A 26,602-nucleotide genomic window follows, 5' to 3' on the forward strand; every position below is an offset into this window, starting at 1 on the left:
ATAAATAAATACAAATTAAAATTTAATAAAATAAGAATAATTAGCTAACAGTGAAATAACTATTTTTATTTCATTTTGAGACTTTTTAAAAAATATATAATAACAAAATAAAGACCTCTAAATAGAGAATATTTGCGAATACAGAGCATTATTGATGAAATCCGGAAATATTTAATTATTCTTTGACATTTGTCTTTTTGTTTGTGTTTTATAATCTTTAGAGACCAGATAATGATTACATTTATTACAAAATACAACTACAAAACATTTTAAAGTGCGATATATTGCTGAAACTACAAAAAACACAATACAGTACTATTAAAATATCATCAATAAACAGCAGAATTAACTCTTTAGTTCTTAGTTTGCATCTGTAATGAGTCATAGAACTTTTTCATTCAACTTTTTACGGCTTAAATCTTAACCAAAAATTTTCCAGTAGTGCAGCGAAAATGTACACACGATAAATATTGACCCCCAAAAAACCTAGTTGATATTTTTGGGCCGATATATAGGTCAGATTTAGATCAATTCCTCCCAAATCGTTTAAGTAGAATTTAGCACAAACTCAATCACAAACCTGTTTTAGTACAGATGATGTAGAGAGCAGTGTACTCACATTTGTGCAGTACATTCTTTGGTCTAAAATGAACAGATAAAGCTTTGTTGCATATATATTTTCATGTATTTTTAGGCTGCTGGCTGGACCAAACAAAATACTGGCCGATAGCTGATCTGCTAAAAACTCTGTCTCTGCTGTAGACTTTTGCCACGACTTGATATCGGTGCCTGAAAATAACCCTCTCAAAAAAAAGCATGTGCTGTTTAATTACATGGAGCTCATATTATACCAGCCCAGCGCAAATAGCTTGTAATTAATTTCCATTGATCATGAAATCATTGTAAATTACTCTAAATTAAGTAATGAGGCGTCACAAACCATTTGCTCTGCTGAAATTGGATTTGGTAAACAGACACTAAAATACTCTCTATTTTCAACTTTTTGATTGTTTTTGTCGCTGGTGAAAAACATATTTTAATGGGATGATGTATTTTATGTTGAGGTGAAGTCGTGCTAAAAAGTTCAGTGGGTTTACAAATAGGCCTGTCACGATAACACGCTTAAAAGTGCGATATATTGCAGTAAATATCGCAGATAAACGATAATATTGAAGCAAATTTATGACATTGACACAAAAACCCAAATCCCAAATCTGTTAAACCACAAAAACTATTCTACATCTACTATGTTGTTATTAATTCGACCTTTTACGGCTCAAATCTTACCAAAAATGTCCCACTACTGCAAAGAAAACGCATTGTTCCACTCATCATGATTGAAAAATTAGTTAATATTGTATTAATCGTGACAGGTTTACTTACAAATTCAATTAATCAGTACATGTTTGCTGCACCTATTTTCACGTGTAGGTTAAAGCTAATTTTTCTCCCACCCACGGATGCAGTTGCCATGGAAACATTACCTCACCTGTCATAGGTCATAATGTTATGGCTCGTCTGTGTATCGCATTGATTGTAGGTTATGTAATGCTGCACCAAAGCATAAAAAGTTTCCACGGGTGACTCAGTACTCTTTTGTTTTATAGTTTGATGGTTTCTTCTAAGGTTGTCCAAAAAAACTAAACAAAAGTGGTTTCCAGGCAAGGCGAGTTTATTTGTACAGCGCAGTTTGTACACGAAGTAATTCAAAGTGCTTTACGGAATAAGAAAGACGTTAAAATCACACAAATTGAAGCATAAATAATCACAAATTATCATCATAAAATTAAGATTATAACAGAAGAGTGCAGAATAAAAACCTTCAAACAGATAATAAAGCTAGAATCTGAAATATATAATCATTTAAGCAGTTATGAATAGTTAGTTTCAGTTTCAGCTTGTAGGAGACCATGGTAACATTAAAAAACTGGCTTTTTTTTAGGCTGAAATTTACATTAGACCATATATAAAGAATGCGTATTATTTATGTGATAGCAAAATGAGTATAAGTCACATTTTTATATAGTTTTTCCATCTTTAAGGCACTCAAAACGCTTTATATCATGGAACCACTCAACCATTCATACACCAGTGTACGTAGACAATGGGGACAAAGGGTTAAGTGTCTTGCCCAAGTACACAACGATAGTATTCATCTGTTAGAGCTAGAATCACACTGCCAACCCGTGGGCACTCTACCAATGATAAACCGTATATGTCGAGAGTGGGATTCGAACCGCCAACCTTCAGAACAGCTCGCAAATACTCTACAAACTGAGCTACCTGTATCACGTTTCATACCTTTTCCTTAGTATCGGAATCAACTTTCTGTCCCGTAACAACACTACCAGCTTGTCCGCAGCACGTAACACGCTCAAGTGGAAGTAAACGGGGGATATACTGTAAAAATCCTTCATCTTATTGGTTGAACTTTCAAATTATGCACCAGATGGTCTCTTATGTAAGTCTTAATTAAGTGCACACATATCCTGCAGTGGTTTATTCACACCTTTATTCCACCACACATACCGTACCATCTACAGCGTGTGCCAATACAGTCTTTCCAGCATTAAATAATCATGAATCTGAAGTTTCAAAGCAATGCATCTGCAGTTGTTTTCCAGTCCTGTTTTATCTCTGTAATGCCAGTAGGGTGCCTTTGAAAACAACTTGGGTCTTCTCTTTACAGTAATGAGCTGAAGGCAACAAGCGGCTTCCTCTAAAATGAACTAATGCTTCCCTGCAACATTAATCAGCCATTTATTTACTGATTTTGATGGATTTTTTGCTGAGTTGCTATAAAGTAATTTCATATTTATCACCACAAACAACAGAGGATTGGCTGTGGACTAGTCAAATAACAGACCCAAGCTCATCATTAACTCAAATTTGATTAATTACAAAGCTCCAAATGATCGTTAGCGTCAAACACCTTCAGAAAACGTGCGTTCTTATTGTGACGGGCTCTCCTTTCCATTGCTCTGACCTGTAACTTGGCTTGTTGGTGCAATCTGCTTGTCTTTATAGATATCGATACCCAATCTTTGTGTAATCTCAGTCGTTCAGGGTCAAGAAAAATCCAAATCAACTGTCAACTGTCCTTTTCCTATATAGAAACCAGGTGAGCAGCAATATCTCCATTGAGACAAGCTAATGGCAGACTCTCCACCACGAAAGTTACAACGTACGCTTTAAATATACTGAAATAATTCACGATGCCAGTGTGACTTTGACATTTTGGAGGTGCGGGTACTGTGAGGTATTTTCTAGCAGTGCAGCACTACTTCAAACTAGTATCTTGATTTACTAATGCTAAGGTAAATGACATGTGCGCACCAGTGGATATGGAAACGTGGGGCTTAAATGGACGTGGGGACAATTAGATAAACAGCTATGTTCTGGGCATGTAGGTTAAGGCCACATTTCTCATCTGTAGCCACTCTTAGTAAGGAACCCTTACTGTGTGACCCTTTGCAAAACACTCACCTTGTTCGACTGTGCCTAAAGTTTCTTAATGTGTAACGCCATGCAGATCAAAAAAAGACCTGCCCCACACATAAATACACTGAGGGACACTATAAAAGCTGTCAACATGCACATCCCAGGACTCTTTTCCTCTCCTTTCCTGAGAGTCCACTGCTTCATTGTTCACTTTACCCGTGTTGGAATTGTGTGGACAATATATAAATGTAATATTGCTTATTTTCTTATAATGGTGTAAAACTTCCTGACGCGATCACATTGTTCGACTTCCCGATTCAGTCACATTGTTCGATTGTGCTTTAAATTTCTTATCTATAGAACGTTAGCTTCTACTGCTCGAGTAACAGAAAACACTGGTGCAAGCTCAACCTTCTCCAGAATCTGTGAGATTGTGAGACTGACTTTGTTAAACCCTGGTACAATCTCACCGTGTACTGCTTTTAACCCGACTGCACTGCTGTAACCGACACTAAAGATCTACAGAACAATCCCTGTGCCTCTGCGCCTGTTCTTCATGCAACAGAACAGAAACCAACCAACAGAACTCATTAAAACCTTTCTGACTTTATGTTTCAGACTCTTGGTCCTCTTTGACGCTAACATCAGAAACGAACATTCTTACAGTACATCCCCCCTGCTGCCGGCCTGTCCTCCAGTCATCCATCACACGTTCACTCACATAAGACCCTCGTGTGTCGTCTCACCACAAACCCGGTCACATTTTGATTGTAAAACATAGAGATCGACCAATATGGGTTTTTTCATGTCCAATTCCGATACTGATTGTTTAGAATTCAGAGCAACCGATGTCCGATTAGCTCTGACGATATTTTCAAGCTGATATTTTGATTATTTTCCCCAAATTTAATGCCCTCCAAGCCCCTTTTGGTGCAGCTATCTCTTCATATGAAAGTGTCAATATAAAGTTATTTTGTGTGTGTTTTATAGACAGCAGATCGACCAAAAACAAAATATCTGGAGTCCAAATAACAACCAACCGATATATCTGCCTATCTCTAGTACCAGAGCCCCCCATCTCCGCCTTTGCCTCTGCCGTTTCAGCCCAAATGTGTCACTCAGTGCTGTTTTCTGCATCTTCACCGGAGGCTTCTGCTCAGTACTGCAGATAGCGCTACGGTTTTTAAGAGTAAACAGTACCACAAATAATCCAACTTCCACTTCATAAATCAGCCTGAAAGCCATATCCACAGACGTCTTCATCCTTTTGATACTAAACTTTAAAATATATTCACAGATTGTCAGCGTTTGTCGCCCCGAAACACTAAACCGGTGCAATGAATCAGCTTGAAAAATGTGCCTTTTGTAATTAAAGTTTCACTACCAGGCGAGATTTAAAGTGAAGAGTAATGAGAACAGACATTAAAATGACTTGCGATTTTCTCCTCAGCCTCCCTCGGTTCTTCGTGTTTTTGATGGGATTGTTAAGACCGTTGAAGTGGTGTGAGGAACAGCTCATTAGTATGCTTCAAAACCTGTTATCATGACAGGTCTATGCGGACGCACATTTGGAAGCGTTAACTTGAATGTTTATTTGTAATTAGTAATGGTTAAAATTTGATTTGAGGGCCAGAAGCAAGTTGGACGAGTTGACCTATAAAAAGAAGAAAAAAACTTTGCATTTGCTTGAATAAATTGACCTGGATTTGATGAGACTGTCAGTTTTAATATTTCGCCTGGTGTCTTTGGGGCGTCAGTAGCTCAGTTTGTAGAGTGTGATCTGAAGGTTGGCGGTTCGAATCCCGCTCTCGACGTAAACATCCTTCGTAGAGCGATCAGATCCACTGACCCACAAGTTGGCGGTGCGATTCCAGCTCCCACAGATGATTGCTTTTTTTTGTATTTATTGATATGTGCATGTATATCGTGTGCATCTGCTAAAACCATTTCCCAGTAATATTTGTTTTCAAAAGATAATCAGCCTTTTCTCTTTTGTTTCATACTGGGAGTCCCAGGGTTCGATTCAGATCAAGTAAATTGTCACTCCTTACGTAATCTAATGTCACTGTTCGTTGTTCTGCTGTGTGTCTGTGATGGTGGACACGGCTCCTTGGCCTTTGCTGACCTCGCTTATACAGGCCCACTGACCGTCCATGGACTCCTTCCACAAAGTCACCGTATTATCTCCTAACAATTTGGCTTTCATTTTGGCGTTCAAACCTTCGTAGGCGCCTTTGTCGGTGCAGAACGTTTCATCGACATTGTGGGTTTTGTCGGGGAGAAACAAAAAAACAAATTGCAAACATACAGCACTTCAGAGTCACACTGCGATCCAACATTTATGTAAATTTGTCTGAACACATTCTGTACTGTACAGGAGACACGGCACGGAAGAGACTGATGGACAATGGTCTACAGTCCAACAGCCAATCAGGACGCAGAACACAATGCATGATCATACTTTGTAAAAAAATCAGGCCGCGAAAGGTGAACCGCGTTATACTGAGGCACAACTGTACCTAGAAGTTGATTTCTATACAAAGGAAAACGCTCAACAAAGTAATAGTGCCTTTTATAATTTACATAGTACTCGTTTTGTAGTTCCGATATAGATCCAGCTTTACCCCATTTATGTAATTTCTTTAGTATCCATACATGCTCATACGAATATCTAGTTTCATTAATAGTTTTAGAATTGATTCACATCTGGATATCGATTTTATGACAACCCTATTTTATCCACCGTACACAACACGCTTGAAATTATCATGAGAATTGACAATAACGTGGATAAACTGCCTTGGACTTTCTCAAATCCCCCAGTCTGAGGTTTAAAAGTGTATGACACGATGTTGAATAGCTCATTAGCGAAGGAAGCACTTTGCCGTTCTAGACACTTCGCCTCAGGACATGGGTAATTAGTGAAGCCTCCTTACGCAGATGCTGACTCCTTCTCCTTTTTTCCTTGTTTTTTTTTTTACAGTTAATAAACACAAACCCTGGATCGAGACGACATACCATGGGATCGTGACAGAAAACGATGACAAAGTGCTCCTGGACCCTCCTCTTATCGCTCTGGACAAGGACGCTCCGCTCCGTTACGCAGGTGAGGGGGGGGATGGTCCTGAGTTTTGACACATTTTAAGGTAATATTTAACAGTTTTATAGTGTTTTTTTTTAAATCACATGTCAAGTTTGTAGAGCAAAGACATCACTATTGTGCACGGATGCTAATTGGCCAAGGTTAGCCAAGGTTTCTATGGCAACAGCATAGATACGAAAACTTTTAATGTGAACCAATTGTGATAGCATTTAAGGAACATTTTAAAACTTTTCTGTCTCTTTATTTGTCTCCATGGAGATGCTATTGTTTTGCCGACGATGTGCCACAGTATGACATTAAACTTATACTCAAGGACTACAAGAAGGGCCCACTCAGGCTAAAAATGCACGTTCTCCAAGGTTTTTTTTTTTATTAGCAATACAATAAAATCTCCTGTTATATGTACAGGAGAAATACAGGATAGATAGAAGTTTAATGCCACATCGTGAAACATCCCAGACAAAGCAATAACATCTCTACAGAGACAAGAAGGTGACCTGAAAAGTTACATGTGCCCCGTAAATTATATTAGGATTTTAATATAAATTGTACGCCCATGTGTTTTCAGTTCACGTTTTAATGCCGCACAGTCGATGGTTTTGTTCCTGTTTACTCCCAACTATCTACTGAGAACTTCTGCATTATAAAATCCTAAACTTTCACTCGTTTCACTCTTGGGTTACAATTGTGTTAATGAACTTCAAGGATCAAACTGCTCCAACACATTCCCCACATTCTGTTTTTATTAGGATTTAACTCTTTTGAAATTCAGATCAAAATCTTCTTTCATGTGTGGAACTCCCAATGGAGAGGCACAATTAGTATGCTTTATGTACGTGGCAGTGCTAGCTCTGTTAGCTTTGGGCAGCTTTAATCACACTGGGATTGACTTTGGCGGCGATTCAAGACACCATTTCTCCGTCAAGAGTCACATGAGCCCTGTGATCCGGGGGTAGACCGACTATATGCTTGGTTTTAGTCCTTTTGTGTGTTACATTTGTCCGAGCTGGATTTTGCAGCATGTGACCTGGCCTCGGATAAGTGGAAGAAAATGGAGGGATGGATGGATGGATTTTGCATCGTGTGTTCTCTGAGTGAAAAAGAATAGCTGTAGACACATGACAAATCATCCCCTTTGATAAAATGAATAAAATCTAAGTAGTGATTGTCCAGCTCTATTGTAATTGCCCTAATTTCCAATACTACTCAGATTACTGCTACTAATACTACTCAAATTTCATTATCCCCATTGTGGGACAAATAAAGGTTTATCTTATTAAATAATATTAGGGCTGAATAATGATTTTGACTTAAGCCCAGCTTTGTCTCGTTTTCAAAAGAGCTGCTTCTTGTGAGTGTGATGTTTGCTGCCTTTAGTCATTCGTGAGAGCAGAGGCTGTGGAGGAGCTGCGATGTGATTGGCTGTTGTCCCTGTGAGCTCAGTGTGAGGATTCACGTGGCAACAGGACTGACCCACTCTGCTGCCAGCCTCCTCCACACTGCAGAGAGAGTGTGAGCGCGTGAGTGTGTGGTGCGTGTGCTTGTGTGAGTGTGCGTGAGTGTGCGTGAGTGTGAGTGAGTGCGTGTGCTCACTCTGAGGCCAATAAATATAATGATACGCTCTCAAGGTGAGCCTGCAGTGGCCTCTCAGTCTGATGGATTTCTGCTGTTCATTTTGAGTGTATGACATGACCGTATGATAGACATAGAACTGGGCTCTCATTTCATTAATAATATTGAACATTTAATAGACAAACCAGTATATTTCTGCTCTTTGACGATATCAAAGATTAACTGAATGAAGAAAAATGTGTAATAGGTGAAATATTAAACATAGCTTTTGCATTATGTATTATAATTACACTTTTGATTCTCAACTGGTCAAACAGTCAAGCTTCTACTTCTTACAGAGACAAACTGTGAAAGCAAAGGAAATAAAATACAAGTTGGTTACTCTTTTGCACAGTCCTTAGTTTAATTTCCTTATTTTATTTTTAGTGAATTGGCAGGTCTAAATCTAGACGCCACTAAACTAAAATACGTCTGTCAGTTTGATTGGATTTCCGGGATATGTGTATGAACAAAGTGTGCATATATAGTAGATCATTTTAGGTCAGCCTATCTTAATCATTTCAGAGCACTTGCCAATCAACAAATCATTTCAACAGCTGTTATTCAATCTCCCTCAGAATAACTCCAGGCTATAATTGACTTGTACATTCACCATCAGTCTCAGCAGCTACGTCCGGGGACCAGGTCAAGGCCAGGATCAATACTGCGTTTGAGTTCAGACTGGAGCACAGAGGACAGAGGCGAGCTGAGGCCTCCTCATTATAACACAAAGGCCCTTCACTCTGCCGCATGACTGCCCCAGAACAGCAGCCGCTTATGTCAAACTACTGGCCCTGGGTTTGCTTAATTCCAGTGACTTCTGTAACAAACATCGGAATGGGTACTATATGATCGCAAGTATATTGTCGTCCTTTATAAAACAATACTAACTCAATGAAAGTCCATATACACTCAAACTGGGCAGGATGTAGCCTATTGCATCAAGTTATGAAACAAGAACACAGGCAGTAGATGTAGCTTTTGTAAACCAAGTCTTAAATGCAACGAGTATAGTGTTTGTAGATGAATAAACTCACAATTTATAAGATGTGAGAGTTTGTTCATCTACGTTTGATTCTTATACAGTAGTTCATATATATATTCTATGCCGCTTCTCACTCTCAGATATGTAGAAATTTCTAACTAGGTATTTCAGTATTTTGCATCATACATTTTTCTGTCATATGGAAACTTTCTGAACATGCTCCAAAAGCAACCGAGATGCAGCATTTTGAAGCCTTGCATCAGCCCCCTGTGGTGCTCGCCTGAATACTTAACCGCTCTTATCCTGTAGTTTGGGTTTTAAAAATACATGGGATTTCATACGCAGGCGGTGTCAGGTGTAATTGGCTGTTTTGTCAGTTTCTTCCTTCTGAAGCTGAGTCGTTAATACAACAGACAGGTCACGTCGGAGTTTTGTTTTACATCCTTGTCGATCAGATAGCGGTGGGCGATATTGTCAAAAACGTTTCTGCGTAGACTCTTCGCACCTGAGTCGGCGACAGGTGCGTTGGAGGAGAGACACTTATCTTATTAGCACAACGGTTCGGTTCTTCTGATACCTGAGGAAGACCAGAGCGACCCAAACGTTGCACTGGTAAAGGTGAACCGACCTGTCACGATAACACATTTTGAAGCATGATATATAACTATAGAGAAATACTGCGATAAACGATAGGACTGAAACTACTTAATGCCACTGGCCACATGCTACAAAATTAAGCAGAATTAACAAAAATAGAAGTCCATAGAAGTCATGTATTCTACCCTCTACAGCTCAAGTCTTACCTTAATCCATAAAAATGTCAAAAATCTCCCCATTTTTGCAAAGAAACTGTTCAGAATATATAGTTCCAGCTTTTATATACTAAAGGAAAAGTCGATGTAGTAAATACGGTGACAGCTTTGTGAATGAAGAGTGAGACAGTTTGCGGGAGTCTTTGTAAAAAATGATACTGTCAAAAATGAATATATCAACATTTTTGTGCATTTTCAGACAATACTTTAGCAGGAATGTGCAAAACTGTGCCTGTAAAGCATGAATGGACCATGTAATTAACCACAAAAGGACAAAAATATGTCTTATAGATTACACTAGATGTTTCTGTCTCTTTTCTAGGTTATTTTAAATCATTTTAATAATATATGATACACTCTATATTCTAACTTTGCTTATGTCCTTAACAGCAACTGTGAGCTAAACAGTATTTCTGACACTCGCTACCATCTCAAAAGTTTGGACACACCTCTTATTTAGTGTTTTTTTCCTTCACGTTTACTACTTGACTACATTTTATGCATATGGAAGACGTCAAATATATGAAGCAAGATGTATGGAATTATGTAGCAAAGACAAAAACTCAATTTTGTCGAAAAAATATTTAGTAAAGTTGTTATAGTAAAGTGTGGCTCAACAATCACTGTATCAACAAATGAAGGTTGAATTTGTGGTTATTTTTTGGCGATATGATAAGATTTAAGCTGTAAAAAGTTAAATTAATAACTTCCAAGACTCGTTACAGATGCAAACTAATGATTAAAGTGTTTCATTTTAACAATATTGTAGATTTTGAATAGTTTTTGTGGTTTAAATCTTGGGTTTTTGTGTCAGTGGCATAAATTAGTTTCCATATTATCATTTATCATCTGTATTTCATAGATCGAACTTCAAAATATGTTATCGTGACAGGCCTAGCTTGTATTAAGTACAGTTATTTAACTTTTTTTTCTTTACTACATTATTCCATATATCTTAATTCATATATTTGATGTGTTCTGTGTGTATCTAAAATGTATAAAGTAGTAAAAATAAAGAAAAATAACATTAAATGAGATGATATGTCCAAACTTTTGACTGGTACTGACTGGTATCTTCCACCTTTACTTTCAATACAAGAACTCCACTTCTCTTTTTCCTGTTTTTCTGTGCCTCTCTTTCACCGGGTCTGTCTCTTCTCCTTCTTGTAGAGAGTTTTGAGGTGACCCTCACTGAAGAAGGTGATCTTTCCTCTGCCTTGTTTCTTAGTATTAACCCACTAACGCTAAACTACATCTGCACTTTGACACAGAAATCCTGCCATGCTCTTTTAATCTCCCCATTTTCAGTTGTTATTATTATTATTTGAGTATTTTTGTTCATTCTTCTGATTCTGGATATTTTTAACTATAATGACAGCTGGATGAAAAGTGTGTTGTGGGGCTGGCTGCTCTTAGAAATATCTATGCATGAGACATCCATTGCAGTTTGCAGACCCTAACAGTGTTCAGCCGTCTACTGGAAAAAAACAAAAAAAAAAACAAAAACTACTTACTTACGAACAGGAGTGCCAGCATTTTTCCCAAACCAAAATTCCTTTACACATCAATTTGTTTCATTTCTAATCAAAAAACTGCACAAAATTGGCCTGAAAACGATTGATCTCAGTCAGATAAAACCACTCCTGTGAATCTTGTGATCTAAAGCTGCTGAGATTGTTAACAAATGCAAACTCTCCGCTAAGTTTTCTGTTCTTGCATCTTCGCCTCAGTGGACCTCTTGAGTTAATTTGCTGCCACTAATCTCACCATTATAGCATGGCTGCAGTTGTCATTTTGATGTGGATGTCGAGCAAGTTGATATTTCTAACCCCAGTTCTCATCCAGTTTTTATTTTGTTTCTCAATACTGTTGTGGGATGTTTTGTTTGGGGCTAATTTGCACAGGAAGACATCATTTAGTTGAAAAAAGATGAGGTTAATTACAAGGTTTCTGGGTTGCTTTCTTTCAGAGAGAATAGGTCTTGATGACTGAATTGTTGTGGGACCAGCGTCACACAAGTTTAACCAATCCCGTTGTTTAGTTCACGTTTTGTAATTAACGGGCTTCTTGTGATCTGCGTTCATGTGGTCTGCGGGCGGGCTTGTGTTTGTCCCCCCTCAAAACATCTACTAATTAGAAGTTAAGTGATTGGAAAAGTCAATCCAATACTTTCAAGTACATTCAGGCCTAGAGGGTTAATTAAATATAGCCATTGTGCCCTTTTTCAGCTATAAAAGTACCACGTGAATGCAGTATGCAAGAAAGTACGCTTAGAAAGAAAGGGAAAACGACAATATGCTCTACGTACTTTCACTATGATTTGAAATACCCAGAGATCTCCTGTGAAATGCCTGTCCACATCTTTCGGTTTTGCCTGCATGACTGATTGGATGCAATGTTTTCAGTGGCTTAGAAAATACACTCTATTCTGTGATATTTACTGCCCTCCTCACCTTGCCCCAGCTACCCCCGCCTCCCCCTTTTTACTCACCCATTTGAACAGTGCTCCTGGGCTGCCCTCCACCGACACTACCTCACCCCAAACTCCTCTTCCTCCTCCCCCCTTAGCTCCCCAAAAGCCTATGGCTGTGTATTATTTTGCTGTGAATTATCTAACGTTAAAGTAAAACGCCCTCCCTCTGTCTACGTCCAGTTAATGGTAAATATTCTGGCTTGTTCAGGTGAGATTTGCGGGTTCAGGATCCATGGCCAGAACGTCCCATTTGAGGCGGTGGTCCTGGACAAATCCACGGGGGAGGGGGTGATCCGCGCCAAAGACAAGCTGGACTGTGAGCTGCAGAAGGAGCACACGTTCACCATCCAGGCGTACGACTGCGGAGAGGGGCCCGACGGAGCCAACATGAAGAAATCACACAAGTACGTTACATACTAGAGCCTTTAACTCGAGTCAGGCAGCTCAAAACGACTTCAGATACATCCCTGCGTAAGTCTGTAATATGCTTTTCATGTTTGGACTTTCTCTTTCTGAAATAGAATCAGAATTGTTATCTTAATAGGCTTATACTTTTTATAATATTAGCTATATTTTCAAATACCAATTATTCCTCAAATTAAAATAGGTATAGTAAACAGGTAACACTTTACAACACAGTAAAGCCTGGTATTATCATTTATTTTCTTTAAACCAGACATGCCCAAACTGTGGTCCTGGGGCTAAATGTGGCCCTCAGACCAATTTTTCTTGGTCCTCAAGCTTCCAGGTGAATTGGCCCACATTACCTTAAACAGAATATTTTACTGTACATTTCTGAAAATCTACGTTAACAAGCCCATATCAAATATTTAATGCGTCCCACTGAGGATTTAAGCGTGAATAAAGGTCTAGTGGTTCAGTCTAACTTGTAATAATAACACAGATTTGAAGTATTCACTGTATTGGTGACCAGTCTATGGCCCTCAATTCGACCTCAGCTTTGTCTATATTTTAATGAGAAAAGTTTGAACACTCCTGATTTCAACAAACAAAAAAGACAAAACTGATCCAAATATGTTACGTAGCTGTTAATCATCCCTTAAGTAACTACTGAACTACTTTGTATAAATAAAAGTTTGAACATTATGAGACTTTCTGGGCCGACTACAACCATTATATCATCTAATTATATCAATTTACAATGTACAACCAAGATATCAGCTGAACCGATATTTGGAAGCCGATATTAGTGTGGGATTGGTGCTAAAATTATAGTTATGGTATATACTCATGGCAACTGAACACATTTCTACTTTATTTTATGCAAATTCAATTAACCCTGAATCTAATAATGTGCTAGCAAATCCGCAATAAGTATCCCAGTTTTCATTCTAATATGTGTCATGTTTTGAAAGCGATTTGAAAGGAACAAGACTATTTTTGACCATCAGAAGACACCATGTTGTTACCCATATTTCATTGATTTTTCTTTTCCCTTCCAGAGCCACTGTCCACATCCAGGTGAACGACATCAATGAATACTCCCCAGTGTTCAAGGAGAAATCGTACAAAGCCACGGTCATCGAAGGCAAGAAGTACGACAGCATCCTGAAAGTGGAGGCGGTGGATGCAGATTGCTCCTTCCAGTTCAGCCAAATCTGCAGCTACGAGATTGTCACCCCCGATGTGCCATTCTCCATCGACAAGGACGGTACGCTCCTCTCCATCGTAGTGGTTTTTATTGACACACTTCTCATTGTTTATTGATCTGGGTAAACAACAGCCTTCGCCAAATGCCCGATTGAAATTCAGAGCGTCTTTTTGCCTTGAGGAGGGTTTGCTGCTCTCCTTGAAATGACAAAACGTTGGATACTTTTCCCCCTCTGCTCTCCTGAAACTTAATAACACAGCCAATAAAAGTTTGTTATGAAAAGCAAGCGATTCAGAGGTGGAGATGTCACGCAGTGATTTCTGAATATAAACCGAGGATAGTGCCAGACGTAGAAATGTGCGATATTATAATTGTTATATCAAACACGCAAAAACACGCTGGAGGAAGCTGAGACTATATTCTTTGCACATGTTAACGGTGTGCTATGTAACTTTTCTGGTGAAGAGCATACCACCTGCTTGTTTCCATGGTTATGATGAACATTTTCTGGCTATGTTCAACAGTATGGCATTAAACGTATCTATCTCCGTGACGACGAACAGTTCACGTCGCCAGGCCAAGTTACTGGTTAGCAAATGTCCGGAGAGACTAACCTGCTCACAGAAAGAACGTTTTTGTTTGAGCGTCTGTGATTGAACACAGGCCAAATAGATAAGTTTAATGCAATGCGGAACATTCCAGGCAAAGCAAGAGCATCTCCCTGGAGACAAGTGGGTGGTGGAACGTCTACCAGCAAATTACATAGCACAACATTATCATTAACTTTTTTAAAGGGAAAAAAAACACGATTTCCTAGTTGCAATTTATTACAGTATCATAAAAGTAGAAGAGATCACGCTAAAACTGGAGGATTTGGACTTGGCAGAGCTCATAAATGAATTCAAACGCACGGTGCTTTTAAACTCCCACCTTCTCTGAATTTGAATACATCTAGTAAATTAAACACGCTTCTTCTCCCTGAATAATAACTACTACTATACCGCTGTGTTTTCTCAGGTTTCATCAAGAACACAGAGAAGCTGAGCTATGGCAAAGAGCACATGTACAAGCTGACAGTGACGGCCTACGACTGTGGGAAGAACAGAGCCTCTGAGGACGTCCTGGTCAAGATCAGCGTGAAGCCCACCTGCAAACCCAGCTGGCAAAGTACCAACGCCTCCTCCAGCCTCCCATTACATTTACTGCAACTGTATTTCAGTGTAGAACTAAAACAGGCTGCGTACTAGTGCTGTCACGATTCTAACATTTCAGATTACTGTTATAAGCAGCAGCAGACTAAGCACACATTGTCCTGCCTTTGTTTTATAATTTAAGTCCAATGTGGGCGAAAACACCTCAAGTAATCATTATAAAGTGTAGTATTGAGTGCCCCCTTGACCAGTTCCCTTATGCACTACGAACTTGTTTTCTCTTACGTCTTTAGGCTTCAGTAAGAGGATTGAATACGAGCCCGGCACTGGCAGCCTAGCCCTGTTTCCCGGCATGCACCTGGAGACCTGCGACGAGCCGATCACCTCCATCCGGGCCACAGTCGAACTGGAAACCAACCACATCGGGAAAGGCTGCGACCGGGACACTTACTCCGAGAAGTCCCTGCACAAGCTCTGTGGTAAGTCGCTGTTACTCACTGCTCTGCGTCACCATTTGATGAAGTAACCCCTTATCACTGCGGCGTTTGAGTCAATATTTAATGATGTAATCCCATGAATAATTTATGAAGCGTATTTTACGTACTGGACCCTGTATTACTCTTTTATCGTAAGTTATGATTCCGAGGTGGGGCAGTCCAATCAGGAAATTAGTATTACAAGACGTTTTTATTTTAATGAGACAAAATAAAATTGAATTGTAATCAATCCTGGGTAACAAGAGCAAGCTCAACAGAATAGGAAAGAGCACAGGGAAGATCAATGGCAAAAAGCAGTAAAAATTGGAGCGTCCTTTACCAGTTAGATGTGCACGGGATGGAACAGAATGCTTTTAGCGACAAAGAGGGGGTATAAAGTCTCATTTGTGCCTAATGCGATCTGCTTGTTAAATAAGCACTCATGAAATATATGTGTATGTGCAGCACGCTTACCTCTTTACATCTTTTAAATGTAGTGGACATTTTAACCCATTTATTGACTCTTAACCTGTGATGGAATGATTGACGTGATGGGGAACACTGTGGTTTAAGTTAAGTTTTTGTCATAATGGTCATCCCTACACTAAGGATGTTGTAGACTCAATTTTGACTTGAGCTGTCCCATTTTAGTATAGAAGAGGCAAGGCAGGTTTATTTGTATAGCACAATTTGTACACAAAGTAATTCAAAGTGCTTTACAGAATTAGAAATGATTAAAACCACAGTACAAATAATCCGCGATACATGACCATTCACACAGACAGTGTCTCCCGGTCATCCGCACCATTTGAGGAAAAACAAAAGCTAAAACACAACTCTGCCCACACCAGTCCATCTTTCCCACAATCAGGGAATAATTTAGCTCGATAAATGCTTCTGTATAAAAGAAAAATAAATAAATAGATAAATAGATCGCGGATACAAGAGATCGAAATGGGTTTCCTCCGCTGGGTGGTTAAGTGCTCCCTTAGAGATAAGATGAGGAGCTCTGTCACACAGGAGGAGCTCGGAGTAGAGCTGCTGCTTCTACACGTCGAGAGCAGCAGTTGACTCAGGCATTTGTTCAGGATGTCTCACTGGGGAGTTGTTCTGAGCATGTCCCACCAGAAGGAGAAGGGGAAGACTCAGCACATCCTGGAGGACATGTCTGGGGTGTGGGGAGTCTGGGGGTCCCTGCTTAGACTGCTGCCCCTGCGACCTAGACCCGGATAAGCGGAAGAAAATGGATGGATGGACAATACAAACAAATCAAAATATAAATAAACATAAATAATCATTATAAAATTAACATTAAAAGATCAGAATATAGAATAAAAACCTTAAAAAAGAGCAGTAAAATGTAATTACACAATTGTTATTAACCGGGACATAAACATTAGTAGGTACTTATATTAATTCCATTCTTTGTTAATATGATCCATGAACATTTCTATATTTTTGTTAAGTTGTAAAATGCCAAAAGCTTGTGAAACTATGAAACGGCAGGCATATCACACAAATAACAAAAATTGTGTAAAGATTTTCCCCGACACACTTCCTAATACATTCAAATGAATACGACCCCCATTGTGTCTGTGTTTTATTTTTAGGAGCAACCTCAGGCACCGTGGAGCTGCTGCCCGCCCCCAGCAGCTCTGCCAACTGGACCGTCGGACTGCCCACTGACAACGGCCACGATAGCGACCAGGTCTTCGAGTTCAATGGGACTCAAGCCATAAAAGTTCCAGATGGTTTGGTCAGCACCAGCCTCAAGGATCCTTTCACCATCTCAGTGTGGATGAGGCACGGACCAGGGGCGCACGAGAAGGAGACGATTCTCTGTAACTCGGACAAGACAGGTGAGCACTGCAGATATACACCGCCAGTCAAACATTTGGACACACCCTCTCATTCAGTGTCAAATCCTCAAACTAGTATCCTTTGCTTTGTCGAAAAATAATTATGTAGTAAAGAAAAAAAGTTTAATAACTCTACTAATTCCATATATCTTGCTTCATGTATTTGATGTATTCTGCATCTAAATTGTAAAAAGTAGGCAAGGCAAGTTTATTTGTTTAGCACAATTCACACACAAAGTAATTCAAAGTGCTTTACAGAATAAGAAAGACATTAAAGAAACAGAAGAGTGCAGAATAGAGACATTTCAGTCATATGCACAGCTAAACAGAACTGTTTTGAGCCTGGATTTGAACATTGTCAAAGTAGAGGCCTGTCTCACATCTTCAGGGAGACTGTTCCAGGTTTTAGCTGCAGAAAACTGAAACACTGATACTCCATGTTTAGTCCTGACTCTGGGACCAGCAGGAGGCCGGTCCCTGAAGTCCTCAGAGTGTGAGATGGTTCATGTGGCTCTAACATGTGGGAGATGTTCTTTGGTGCTGGTCCATGGAGAGACTTGTTCACACAGAGCTGCTTTAAAGTCTGTTCTCTGAGCCACAGGACACATGTGTGAAGTACTTCCTGGTTCTAGTCATGAACTGAGCAGCAGTGTTCTGGATGTACTGCAGCTGTCTTAAGGCTCGTTTGGAGAGATTCGTTTCTCCAAGTCTGGTTTTGACAGTAAATCTTTCATTTTTGACATGTTTTATGATGGTAAAAAGCTGCAGATATTATTGATTGAAGTAGTTAAAATAAATAAATAAATAAACATTGAATGAGATAGTCCTCCCGTGGACCCACCACCTGCGGGAGGAGCCATGAGGGGCGGGTGCGGAGAGATCCGGGTAGCAGTCGAAGGCGGGGACCTCGACGACCGGATCTCCGGACATGGAGACTAGCTCTGGGGACATGGAATGTCACCTCGCTGGGGGGGAAGGAGCCTGAGCTTGTGCGGGAGGTTGAGCGTTACCGGCTAGATATAGTCGGCCTCACCTCCACGCACAGCTTGGGCTCTGGAACCCATCTTCTTGAGAGGGGTTGGACTCTCCATTTCTCTGGCGTTGCCCGCGGGGAGTGGCGGCGAGCTGGTGTGGGCTTGCTCATTGCCCCACAGCTCAGCCACTGCGTGTTGGGGTTCACTCCGGTGAACGAGAGGGTCGCGTCCCTGCGCCTTCGGGTCGGGGACAGGTCTCTCACTGTTGTGTCGGCCTACGGGCCAAACAGCAGTGCAGAGTACCCGGCCTTCTTGGAGTCCCTGGGAGGGGTACTAGACAGTGCACCAACCGGGGACTCCGTTGTTCTCCTGGGGGACTTCAACGCCCATGTGGGTAACGACAGTGACACTTGGAGGGGCGTGATTGGGAGGAACGGCCTCCCCGATCTGAACCCGAGCGGTGTTTTGTTATTGGACTTCTGTGCTAGTCACAGCTTGTCCATAACAAACACCATGTTCGAGCACAAGGGTGTCCATCGGTGCACATGGCACCAGGACACTCTAGGTCGGAGGTCGATGATCGACTTTGTTGTCGTGTCATCTGACCTCCGACCGCGTGTCTTGGACACTCGGGTGAAGAGAGGGGCTGAGCTGTCAACTGATCACCACCTGGTGGTGAGTTGGATCCGCTGGCGGAGGAGGAAGCCGGACAGACCTGGCAGGCCCAAGCGCATTGTGAGGGTCTGCTGGGAACGTCTGGCGGAGCCCTCTGTCAGGGGGGTCTTCAACTCCCACCTCCGGGAGAGCTTCTCCCTGATCCCGGGGGAGGTTGGAGACATGGACTCCGAGTGGGCCATGTTCTCCACCTCTATTGTTGATGCGGCTGCTCGTAGCTGTGGTCGTAAGGTCTGTGGTGCTTGTCGCGGCGGCAATCCCCGAACCCGGTGGTGGACACCGGAAGTAAGGGATGCCGTCAAGCTGAAGAAGGAGTCCTATCGAGCCTTGTTGGCTCGTGGGACTCCTGAGGCAGCTGATGAGTACCGGCAGGCCAAGCGTGCCGCGGCTCGGGCAGTCACAGAGGCAAAAACTCGGGGTTGGGAGGAGTTCGGGGAGGCCATGGAGGAGGACTATCGGACGGCCTCAAAGAGATTCTGGCAAACCGTCCGACGCCTCAGGAGGGGAAAGCAGTGCTTCACCAACACTGTTTACAGTGCGGGTGGAGAGCTGCTGACCTCGACTGGGGATGTTGTCGGGCGGTGGAAGGAATACTTTGAGGATCTCCTCAATCCCACTGTCACGTCTTCCGAGGAGGAAGCAGAAACTGGGGACCCAGAGGCGGACTCGTCCATCACCCTGGCTGAAGTCACTGAGGTGGTTGGCAAGCTCCTCGGTGGCAAGGCTCCGGGGGTGGATGAGATCCGTCCTGAGTACCTCAAGTCTCTGGATGTTGTGGGACTGTCTTGGCTGACACGTCTCTGCAACATCGCGTGGCGGTCGGGGACAGTACCTGTGGAATGGCAGACCGGGGTGGTGGTCCCTCTGTATAAAAAGGGGGACCGGAGGGTGTGTTCCAATTACAGGGGAATCACACTCCTCAGCCTTCCCGGTAAGGTCTATTCCAGGGTGCTGGAGAGGAGAATCCGACCGATAGTCGAACCTCGGATTCAGGAAGAGCAGTGTGGTTTTCGTCCTGGTCGTGGAACACTGGACCAGCTCTATACTCTCCATCGGGTCCTCGAGGGCTCATGGGAGTATGCCCAACCAGTCCACATGTGTTTTGTGGATCTGGAGAAGGCATTCGACCGTGTCCCTCGTGGTGTTCTTTGGGGGGTGCTCTGGGAGTATGGGGTCCGGGGCTCTTTGCTAAGGGCTGTCCGGTCCCTGTATGACCGGAGCAGGAGCTGTGTTCGCATTGCCGGCAGTAAGTCAGACCTGTTCCCAGTGCATGTTGGACTCCGCCAGGGCTGCCCTTTGTCACCGGTTCTGTTCATTATATTTATGGACAGAATTTCTAGGCGCAGTCAGGGGCCGGAGGGGGCCTGGTTTGGGAACCACAGGATTTCATCTCTGCTGTTTGCAGATGATGTTGTCCTGATGGCTTCTTCGAGCCAGGACCTGCAGCAGGCACTGGGGCGGTTTGCAGCCGAGTGTGAAGCGGCTGGGATGAGAATCAGCTCCTCCAAATCCGAGGCCATGGTTCTCGACCGGAAAAAGGTGGTTTGCTCCCTCCGGGTGGGTGGTGAGTCTCTGCCCCAAGTGGAGGAGTTCAAGTATCTCGGGGTCTTGTTCACGAGTGAGGGAAGGATGGAGCGTGAGATTGACAGGCGGATCGGTGCAGCGTCTGCAGTGATGCGGTCGCTGTATCGGTCCGTTGTGGTAAAGAAGGAGCTGAGCCGGAAGGCGAAGCTCTCGATTTACCGGTCAATCTACGTTCCTACCCTCACCTATGGTCATGAGCTTTGGGTAATGACCGAAAGGACAAGATCGCGGATACAAGCGGCTGAAATGGGCTTCCTCCGCAGAGTGGCCGGGCGCACCCTTAGGGATAGGGTGAGGAGCTCGGTCACACGGGAGGAGCTCGGAGTAGAGCCGCTGCTCCTACACGTTGAGAGGAACCAGCTGAGGTGGCTCGGGCATCTGCTCAGGATGCCTCCTGGACGCCTCCCTAGGGAGGTGTTCTGGGCATGTCCCACCGGGAGGAGGCCCCGGGGAAGACCCAGGACACGCTGGAGGGACTATGTCTCTCGGCTGGCCTGGGAACGCCTTGGGGTCCCACCGGAGGAGCTGGAGGACGTGTCCGGGGTGAGGGAAGTCTGGGAGTCCCTGCTTAGACTGCTGCCCCCGCGACCCGGCCCCGGATAAGCGGAAGAAAATGGATGGATGGATGAATGAGATAGTGTGTCCAAACTTTTGACTGACTAGTTTATAGTGAAGATATTTTTGAATGATAAAGCTTTAACCTAGGAATTATTTTGCTGTAGCCTATATATTTACATATTATTACAAAACATGGCAACTCCAGTGTGTGTAAATAATATAAAAGACGCTGAAAAAATGTCCTCATCAACCAATATCCATTATTATTTTTGATTATTTTTTATAGATTGACCCATCTCAACATTATCTAGGTATTCACATATCATTTCTATTATTTTTTACTTTACATGAGGCCATTTTTACCCTAATATGTTTGAGTTATGCTTAATAAACACAATAAATAAATAATGCTTTCTGAGTTATTTTAATTCACTCTTCACAAAAACTACATATAAACTGTGTCTAAAAATGATTTGATTTATATAACATAACATAATTTGCCAAACACTGATGAAATTGGAACATGATCACTGAATCCCAGCTGCTTTACCAACTCCCTGGTGCGAGCCTATTTTTGTCTCCAGTTGTAATTTTCACACTCCTTGATCTCGTTGACTGTAAAGTCTCGGTTATATCCAGCAAAAAAAGGGGCGGGCCGATCATCAGCTTGTGTCCCATAGCTTATATAAGAAGGATCAGAGCGTCACGGGTGGAACATAAGCTCCTCTGACCACTGTCTAAACGAGAATTATGACCGCTATGCTTCTGTGTACAAAAGCATATAAAACACAGGAATACATTTTGTTGTTGAAAAATGTAACTATCACTTTATATGTCATGGAGTGTTAATCAAATCATTTGGAAATAATGAAGGGTAAAAGTACAAGCTGCTAAACACATGAGCTGTAATTGAGTTGTGATGTTGCCTTTGTTTTTATCTCTTTCAATAGAAGAATCTTGTTATACTTTGTCCTCCACAGAGATGAACCGACACCACTACTCCCTGTACGTCCACAACTGCAGACTGATCCTGCTGCTGCGTCAGGACCCCTCAGAGGCCGAGAACTACAAACCAGCAGAATTTCACTGGAAACTGGACCAGGTCAGACACTGCCAATAACACAACTATTACTTATAAGGCTTGTGATGTATCATGATATATGTGGATAATATGAAATGTATGTGGACTGCAGCGTCTCTAAGGAAAGCAGACAGGGTTCGTGGCTTATTGCTACCACTGAAAACCTAAATACTGACTGTGGAGGCTCTGCGGGGGCTAAAAACTAATAATGAAAATGATGAATAAAATAAGACGAGAGGACTGGGAGAAGAACTTATAACTATAACTTAAGTGTCATATACAATTGTAAATAGCTGTTACGTCTAGAAACCATGCTATGTCTTGGTATGTCTTGGTATATTTTGGTCTGGTTTGGTATATTTCTGACTGTCTTGGTATATTTTGGTATATTTTGGTCTGTCTTGGTATGTGTTATCACCCTTTGTCACTACTGTATACGACTGGTCACTATATTTGTCTGTTTTGCATTAAAAAAAAAAAAAAAAAAGGCCTGAAACAAGGACAAAAATATTATGAAAGCCACCATTAATTAGATTTATTTTTATTTTATTTAATCTTTTTTCAATCTTTATTTAACCAGGTAAAAACAAATTCTCATTTACCAACGTGACCTGGCCATTAAGCAAAGTTAGTTAAGTATTTCAAACAGTTATATCATGGTTTATAGAGTCTTTTATATTCTGATTAAAAAACGTTTGGCCATATCACCTTATACTGCAACCTACTGTGAAATTAAACTATGAGTTGTCCTGCTACACCAGCTCCATCTCCTTCTCCTACCGTTCAGACCTGCACTTGTTGTTTCTTTATACTTACACTTGTCTCTCGTCTCTGTAGGCGTGTGATAAAGAGTGGCATCACTATGTGCTGAATGTGGAGTTCCCAACAGTGTCTCTGTTTGTGGATGGGAACACGTTTGAACCCTTCCTGGTCACAGAGGACTACCCACTGCACGCCTCCAAGATCGAAACTCAGCTCACTATCGGAGCCTGCTGGCAAGGTACTTTACACTACTTTCATCTGAAGAATGCTTAAGTGTCATATGTGAGACTGGAAAATAAATAACGTATCAAATCCGCATTCTTTTTCTGGTTTGCTTCTGGTTTGAGATCAGTTATGTCTTGATGTAGACTTGGTTTTGGTCTTATCCTGGTCCACGTTTAATTAGTTCAGCCCCAATTATAATGTAAAACTTTGCGAGTATGAACTAAAATCTGTTTTGGAATAGTTTTTTTTAAAAGTATTTGTCTTTGTGAGTTGTATATCTCTCAAATGACAGATTATTATGTGTATGTATGTATGCTTCTTATTGGTCATATATAACTATTTAATTGCATTCTGATGTGCTATATTTTTGCTAATATATTCACTGGTTCTACTCTTTCAATTCAAGCTAATTTAACACTGACTACTCTTTTTCCAAATGTTTTTTATTAGGAACATCAACAAAGAAAACAAATTACAATGGAATAACATGTAGTTGTCCCTGGTTTTTGTTTTTGTTAATGAACATCCCCCTCCCACCCCATCTCAGCTCAACATATAAAACGCATACCACCGATTAAGTATTCACAAATACTACAGACATCACAAGAGTCAGGTACAAGCACACATTCATATCGACAACACCTGCAAATTTGTGAAATAGGAGATAAAGCATTGCCACACCTGGAAAAATCTGTCTGTACGTCCTCTTAATGTGTATTTAATTTTTTCAAGTTTCAGAAAATGCATCATATCTCTGAGCCATAGAGAGAAAGAAGGACCTTTAGGCGATTTCCAATGTAGTAACAATAAGCGTCTCGCAATTAGAGACGTAAAAGCTATAATGCCCCTCTGTGTGGAAGTCAACGCAAGTGATGAGTCAGTGATCCCAAATATGGCAACAAGAGGACAAAGTTGCAGGTTTACACCAAGAATAGCAGACATAGTGGTGAAGTAACTAGACCAATAACAGTGAAGATTAGGACAGAAAAAAAACATGTGGCTAAGGTGACAAGGGGAACCATTACACTTTACACATTTGTCTTCAATTTCTGGGTACATTTCAGAGAGTCTTGATTTCGAAAAAGTGCACCCTATGTACAACTTTGATTTGGATAAGACACAGACGAGCACAGGTAGTAGTAGATCGTATTCTATCAATGGCATCCTCCCAGAGATCCTCACTCAGTAATATTCCCAACTCCTTTTCCCATGCATCTTTAATTTTAATGGTTGAATTGTCACTTAATGACAAAATGAAGTTATACATCTTCGATATCAGCCCTTTCTGATGGGGATTATATGACAGCAATTATTCCCAGGACTCTGTAGGAAGTACGGAGTGGAAATGAGGAAAACACTTAGTAACAAAATTACGGACCTGAAAGTAACGAAACAAATGAGTACGAGGTAGGTTAAACTTGGAGGAGAGAGCAACAAAACTATCAAACACTCCAGCTGTATATAAGTCCTTGATTTGCTTAATACCACTGTTGTACCAAATTGAAAAAAATGAGTCAGCGATAGATGGAGGGAATAAGTGGTTGTTGGTTAACGGGCCTTGAGAAGAGGCAGATATAAATCTAAATCGCCGTCTAAACTGGTACCAAATTTAAGAACCACCAGATTATCAGTGTATGATGACGGTTTTGTGGGTATTGAAGAAAAAATTAGAGCTGAAATAGATGATCCTCTACAAGACAGAAGTTCCAACTTGCACCAAGGGGAGTCTGGTGATTTCAACCAATAGCAAAGTTTGTGGATATGAGCTGCCCAGTAATATGACTGAAAATTGGGCAATGCAAGACCTCCGCTCAATTTACATCTTTGCAACAATGATTTTTGGACTCTAGGTGGTTTCCCATCCCAAATAAAAACACCAATAATCTTGTCTAATAATTCAAAAAAATGTTTTGGCAGAAAAAGAGGAATCGACTGGAATAAGAAAAGAAATCTAGGCAAAATATTCATTTTAACAATGTTAATCCTATGTTAATCTTGAAATAAGAGGTGTAAAATTGGCAGATGCCAAAGTATGAAAAGAGCGGGTCACATTTACCCCTAAATACTTGAACCCTGTGGGGCTCATTTTAAAAGGTAACCCAGACTGTTGGAGATTACAAGCAGGGAGGTTTATCAGGAAGCATACACTTTTCTCCAAGTTCAATTTATACCCAGAGAAAGAGCTGAAATTATTCAGAATGTTCAAAACTGTAGGGATAGAAATGCACCAGCCCTAGCCATGTTAGGATTTAAAGTGGTCGTAGCCATTTAAACCAGATAAAGAAAATACATAAACAATAAAGAGCTGAGATGGGATCCTTCCCCCCAAAAACCCCAAAACATAAACGACACCCAAAGTCCCCATAAAACATCAGAACAGTGGAGACAGCAGTGTTATACACAATAAGAAAAAAAATGCCCACAAGATGTGAACAACTCAGCGATGTGGACCAATAAGCTATTCGCATGAAGAAAGAAAAAATTAATAGAAAAAGTGAAAAAGTGACTCCTACCAATTTGGCCGCTCGGCCACACCCCCCAACACTGACTACTCTTAATTAATTGCAATAAAATGGAGCTCTAATTTATGCAGCCTGTATAAAAGCAGGAAATAATGAGTCTCCTGTATTCTGAATCTGCTATAGCTCTTCTGCTTAGCTCCTTGGTGCAAAGTGTGCTTGTTTCTTGACCTGGTTTTAGCCTCTCCTGCAGATCCTCACCCCTCCTTTCTCTCTCCTCTTTCTCTCCTCGTCTGTCTCTGTCCTCTGCAGAAATCTCAGGACATGACAATGACACTGAAACTCCCTCTGAGCCCGCTTCAGGTTGCCTCCCTTAACTACTGTGTCCCATGCGTCACAATAATGCCCCCCCCATCCTGTTTGCATCATTATAACTCCCACCAACTCCCATTTCATTTTTGACACAGAAATGCGTTCTATTTTTAGCCTGACACGGTTTCTAATGTGCTAGCTCATATAGGTCTGCTTTTGTCTCCATCATCCCCATATTAATGTTTAGTTTTTCATCGCATTACATGTTAAAAAAAACTGAAATAGCACTGAAGAGAAATAGATACCCCACGCCTGCCTGTGGTATTTTGCATTGCTGGCTTTTTTTTCGACCTTGGGGTCAGTAGCTTCATCATATCCGATAACAAAGAATACACCGTACACTGGATGGCTGTGACCTTGAGATGTATTCACCTCAGTCTGGCCTCGTT

The 26,602-nt window shown here is 41.3% G+C and overlaps 1 protein-coding gene across 4 annotated transcripts in view; it reads left to right on the forward strand.

The window, feature by feature from the left end:
* The window catches only part of clstn1 (calsyntenin 1), a 60,836-nt gene that overhangs the window by 21,108 nt on the left and 13,126 nt on the right, over positions 1 to 26,602 (forward strand). Inside the window, exons 2-11 of one of the 4 annotated variants that reach the window (XM_033969049.2) lie at positions 6,425 to 6,547; positions 11,123 to 11,152; positions 12,634 to 12,829; positions 13,889 to 14,097; positions 15,055 to 15,204; positions 15,482 to 15,667; positions 17,275 to 17,523; positions 22,295 to 22,416; positions 23,233 to 23,395; positions 26,154 to 26,204. In XM_033969049.2, the coding sequence (XP_033824940.1) occupies positions 6,425 to 6,547; positions 11,123 to 11,152; positions 12,634 to 12,829; positions 13,889 to 14,097; positions 15,055 to 15,204; positions 15,482 to 15,667; positions 17,275 to 17,523; positions 22,295 to 22,416; positions 23,233 to 23,395; positions 26,154 to 26,204 (1,479 nt within the window). The remainder of the gene's footprint in view (positions 1 to 6,424; positions 6,548 to 11,122; positions 11,153 to 12,633; positions 12,830 to 13,888; positions 14,098 to 15,054; positions 15,205 to 15,481; positions 15,668 to 17,274; positions 17,524 to 22,294; positions 22,417 to 23,232; positions 23,396 to 26,153; positions 26,205 to 26,602) is intronic. The other 3 variants (XM_033969051.2, XM_033969050.2, XM_033969052.2) reach the window with 3 other exon arrangements.

This window comes from Periophthalmus magnuspinnatus, chromosome 7 (genome assembly GCF_009829125.3).
Source record: "Periophthalmus magnuspinnatus isolate fPerMag1 chromosome 7, fPerMag1.2.pri, whole genome shotgun sequence".
NCBI classification, from domain to species: Eukaryota; Metazoa; Chordata; class Actinopteri; order Gobiiformes; family Gobiidae; genus Periophthalmus; species Periophthalmus magnuspinnatus.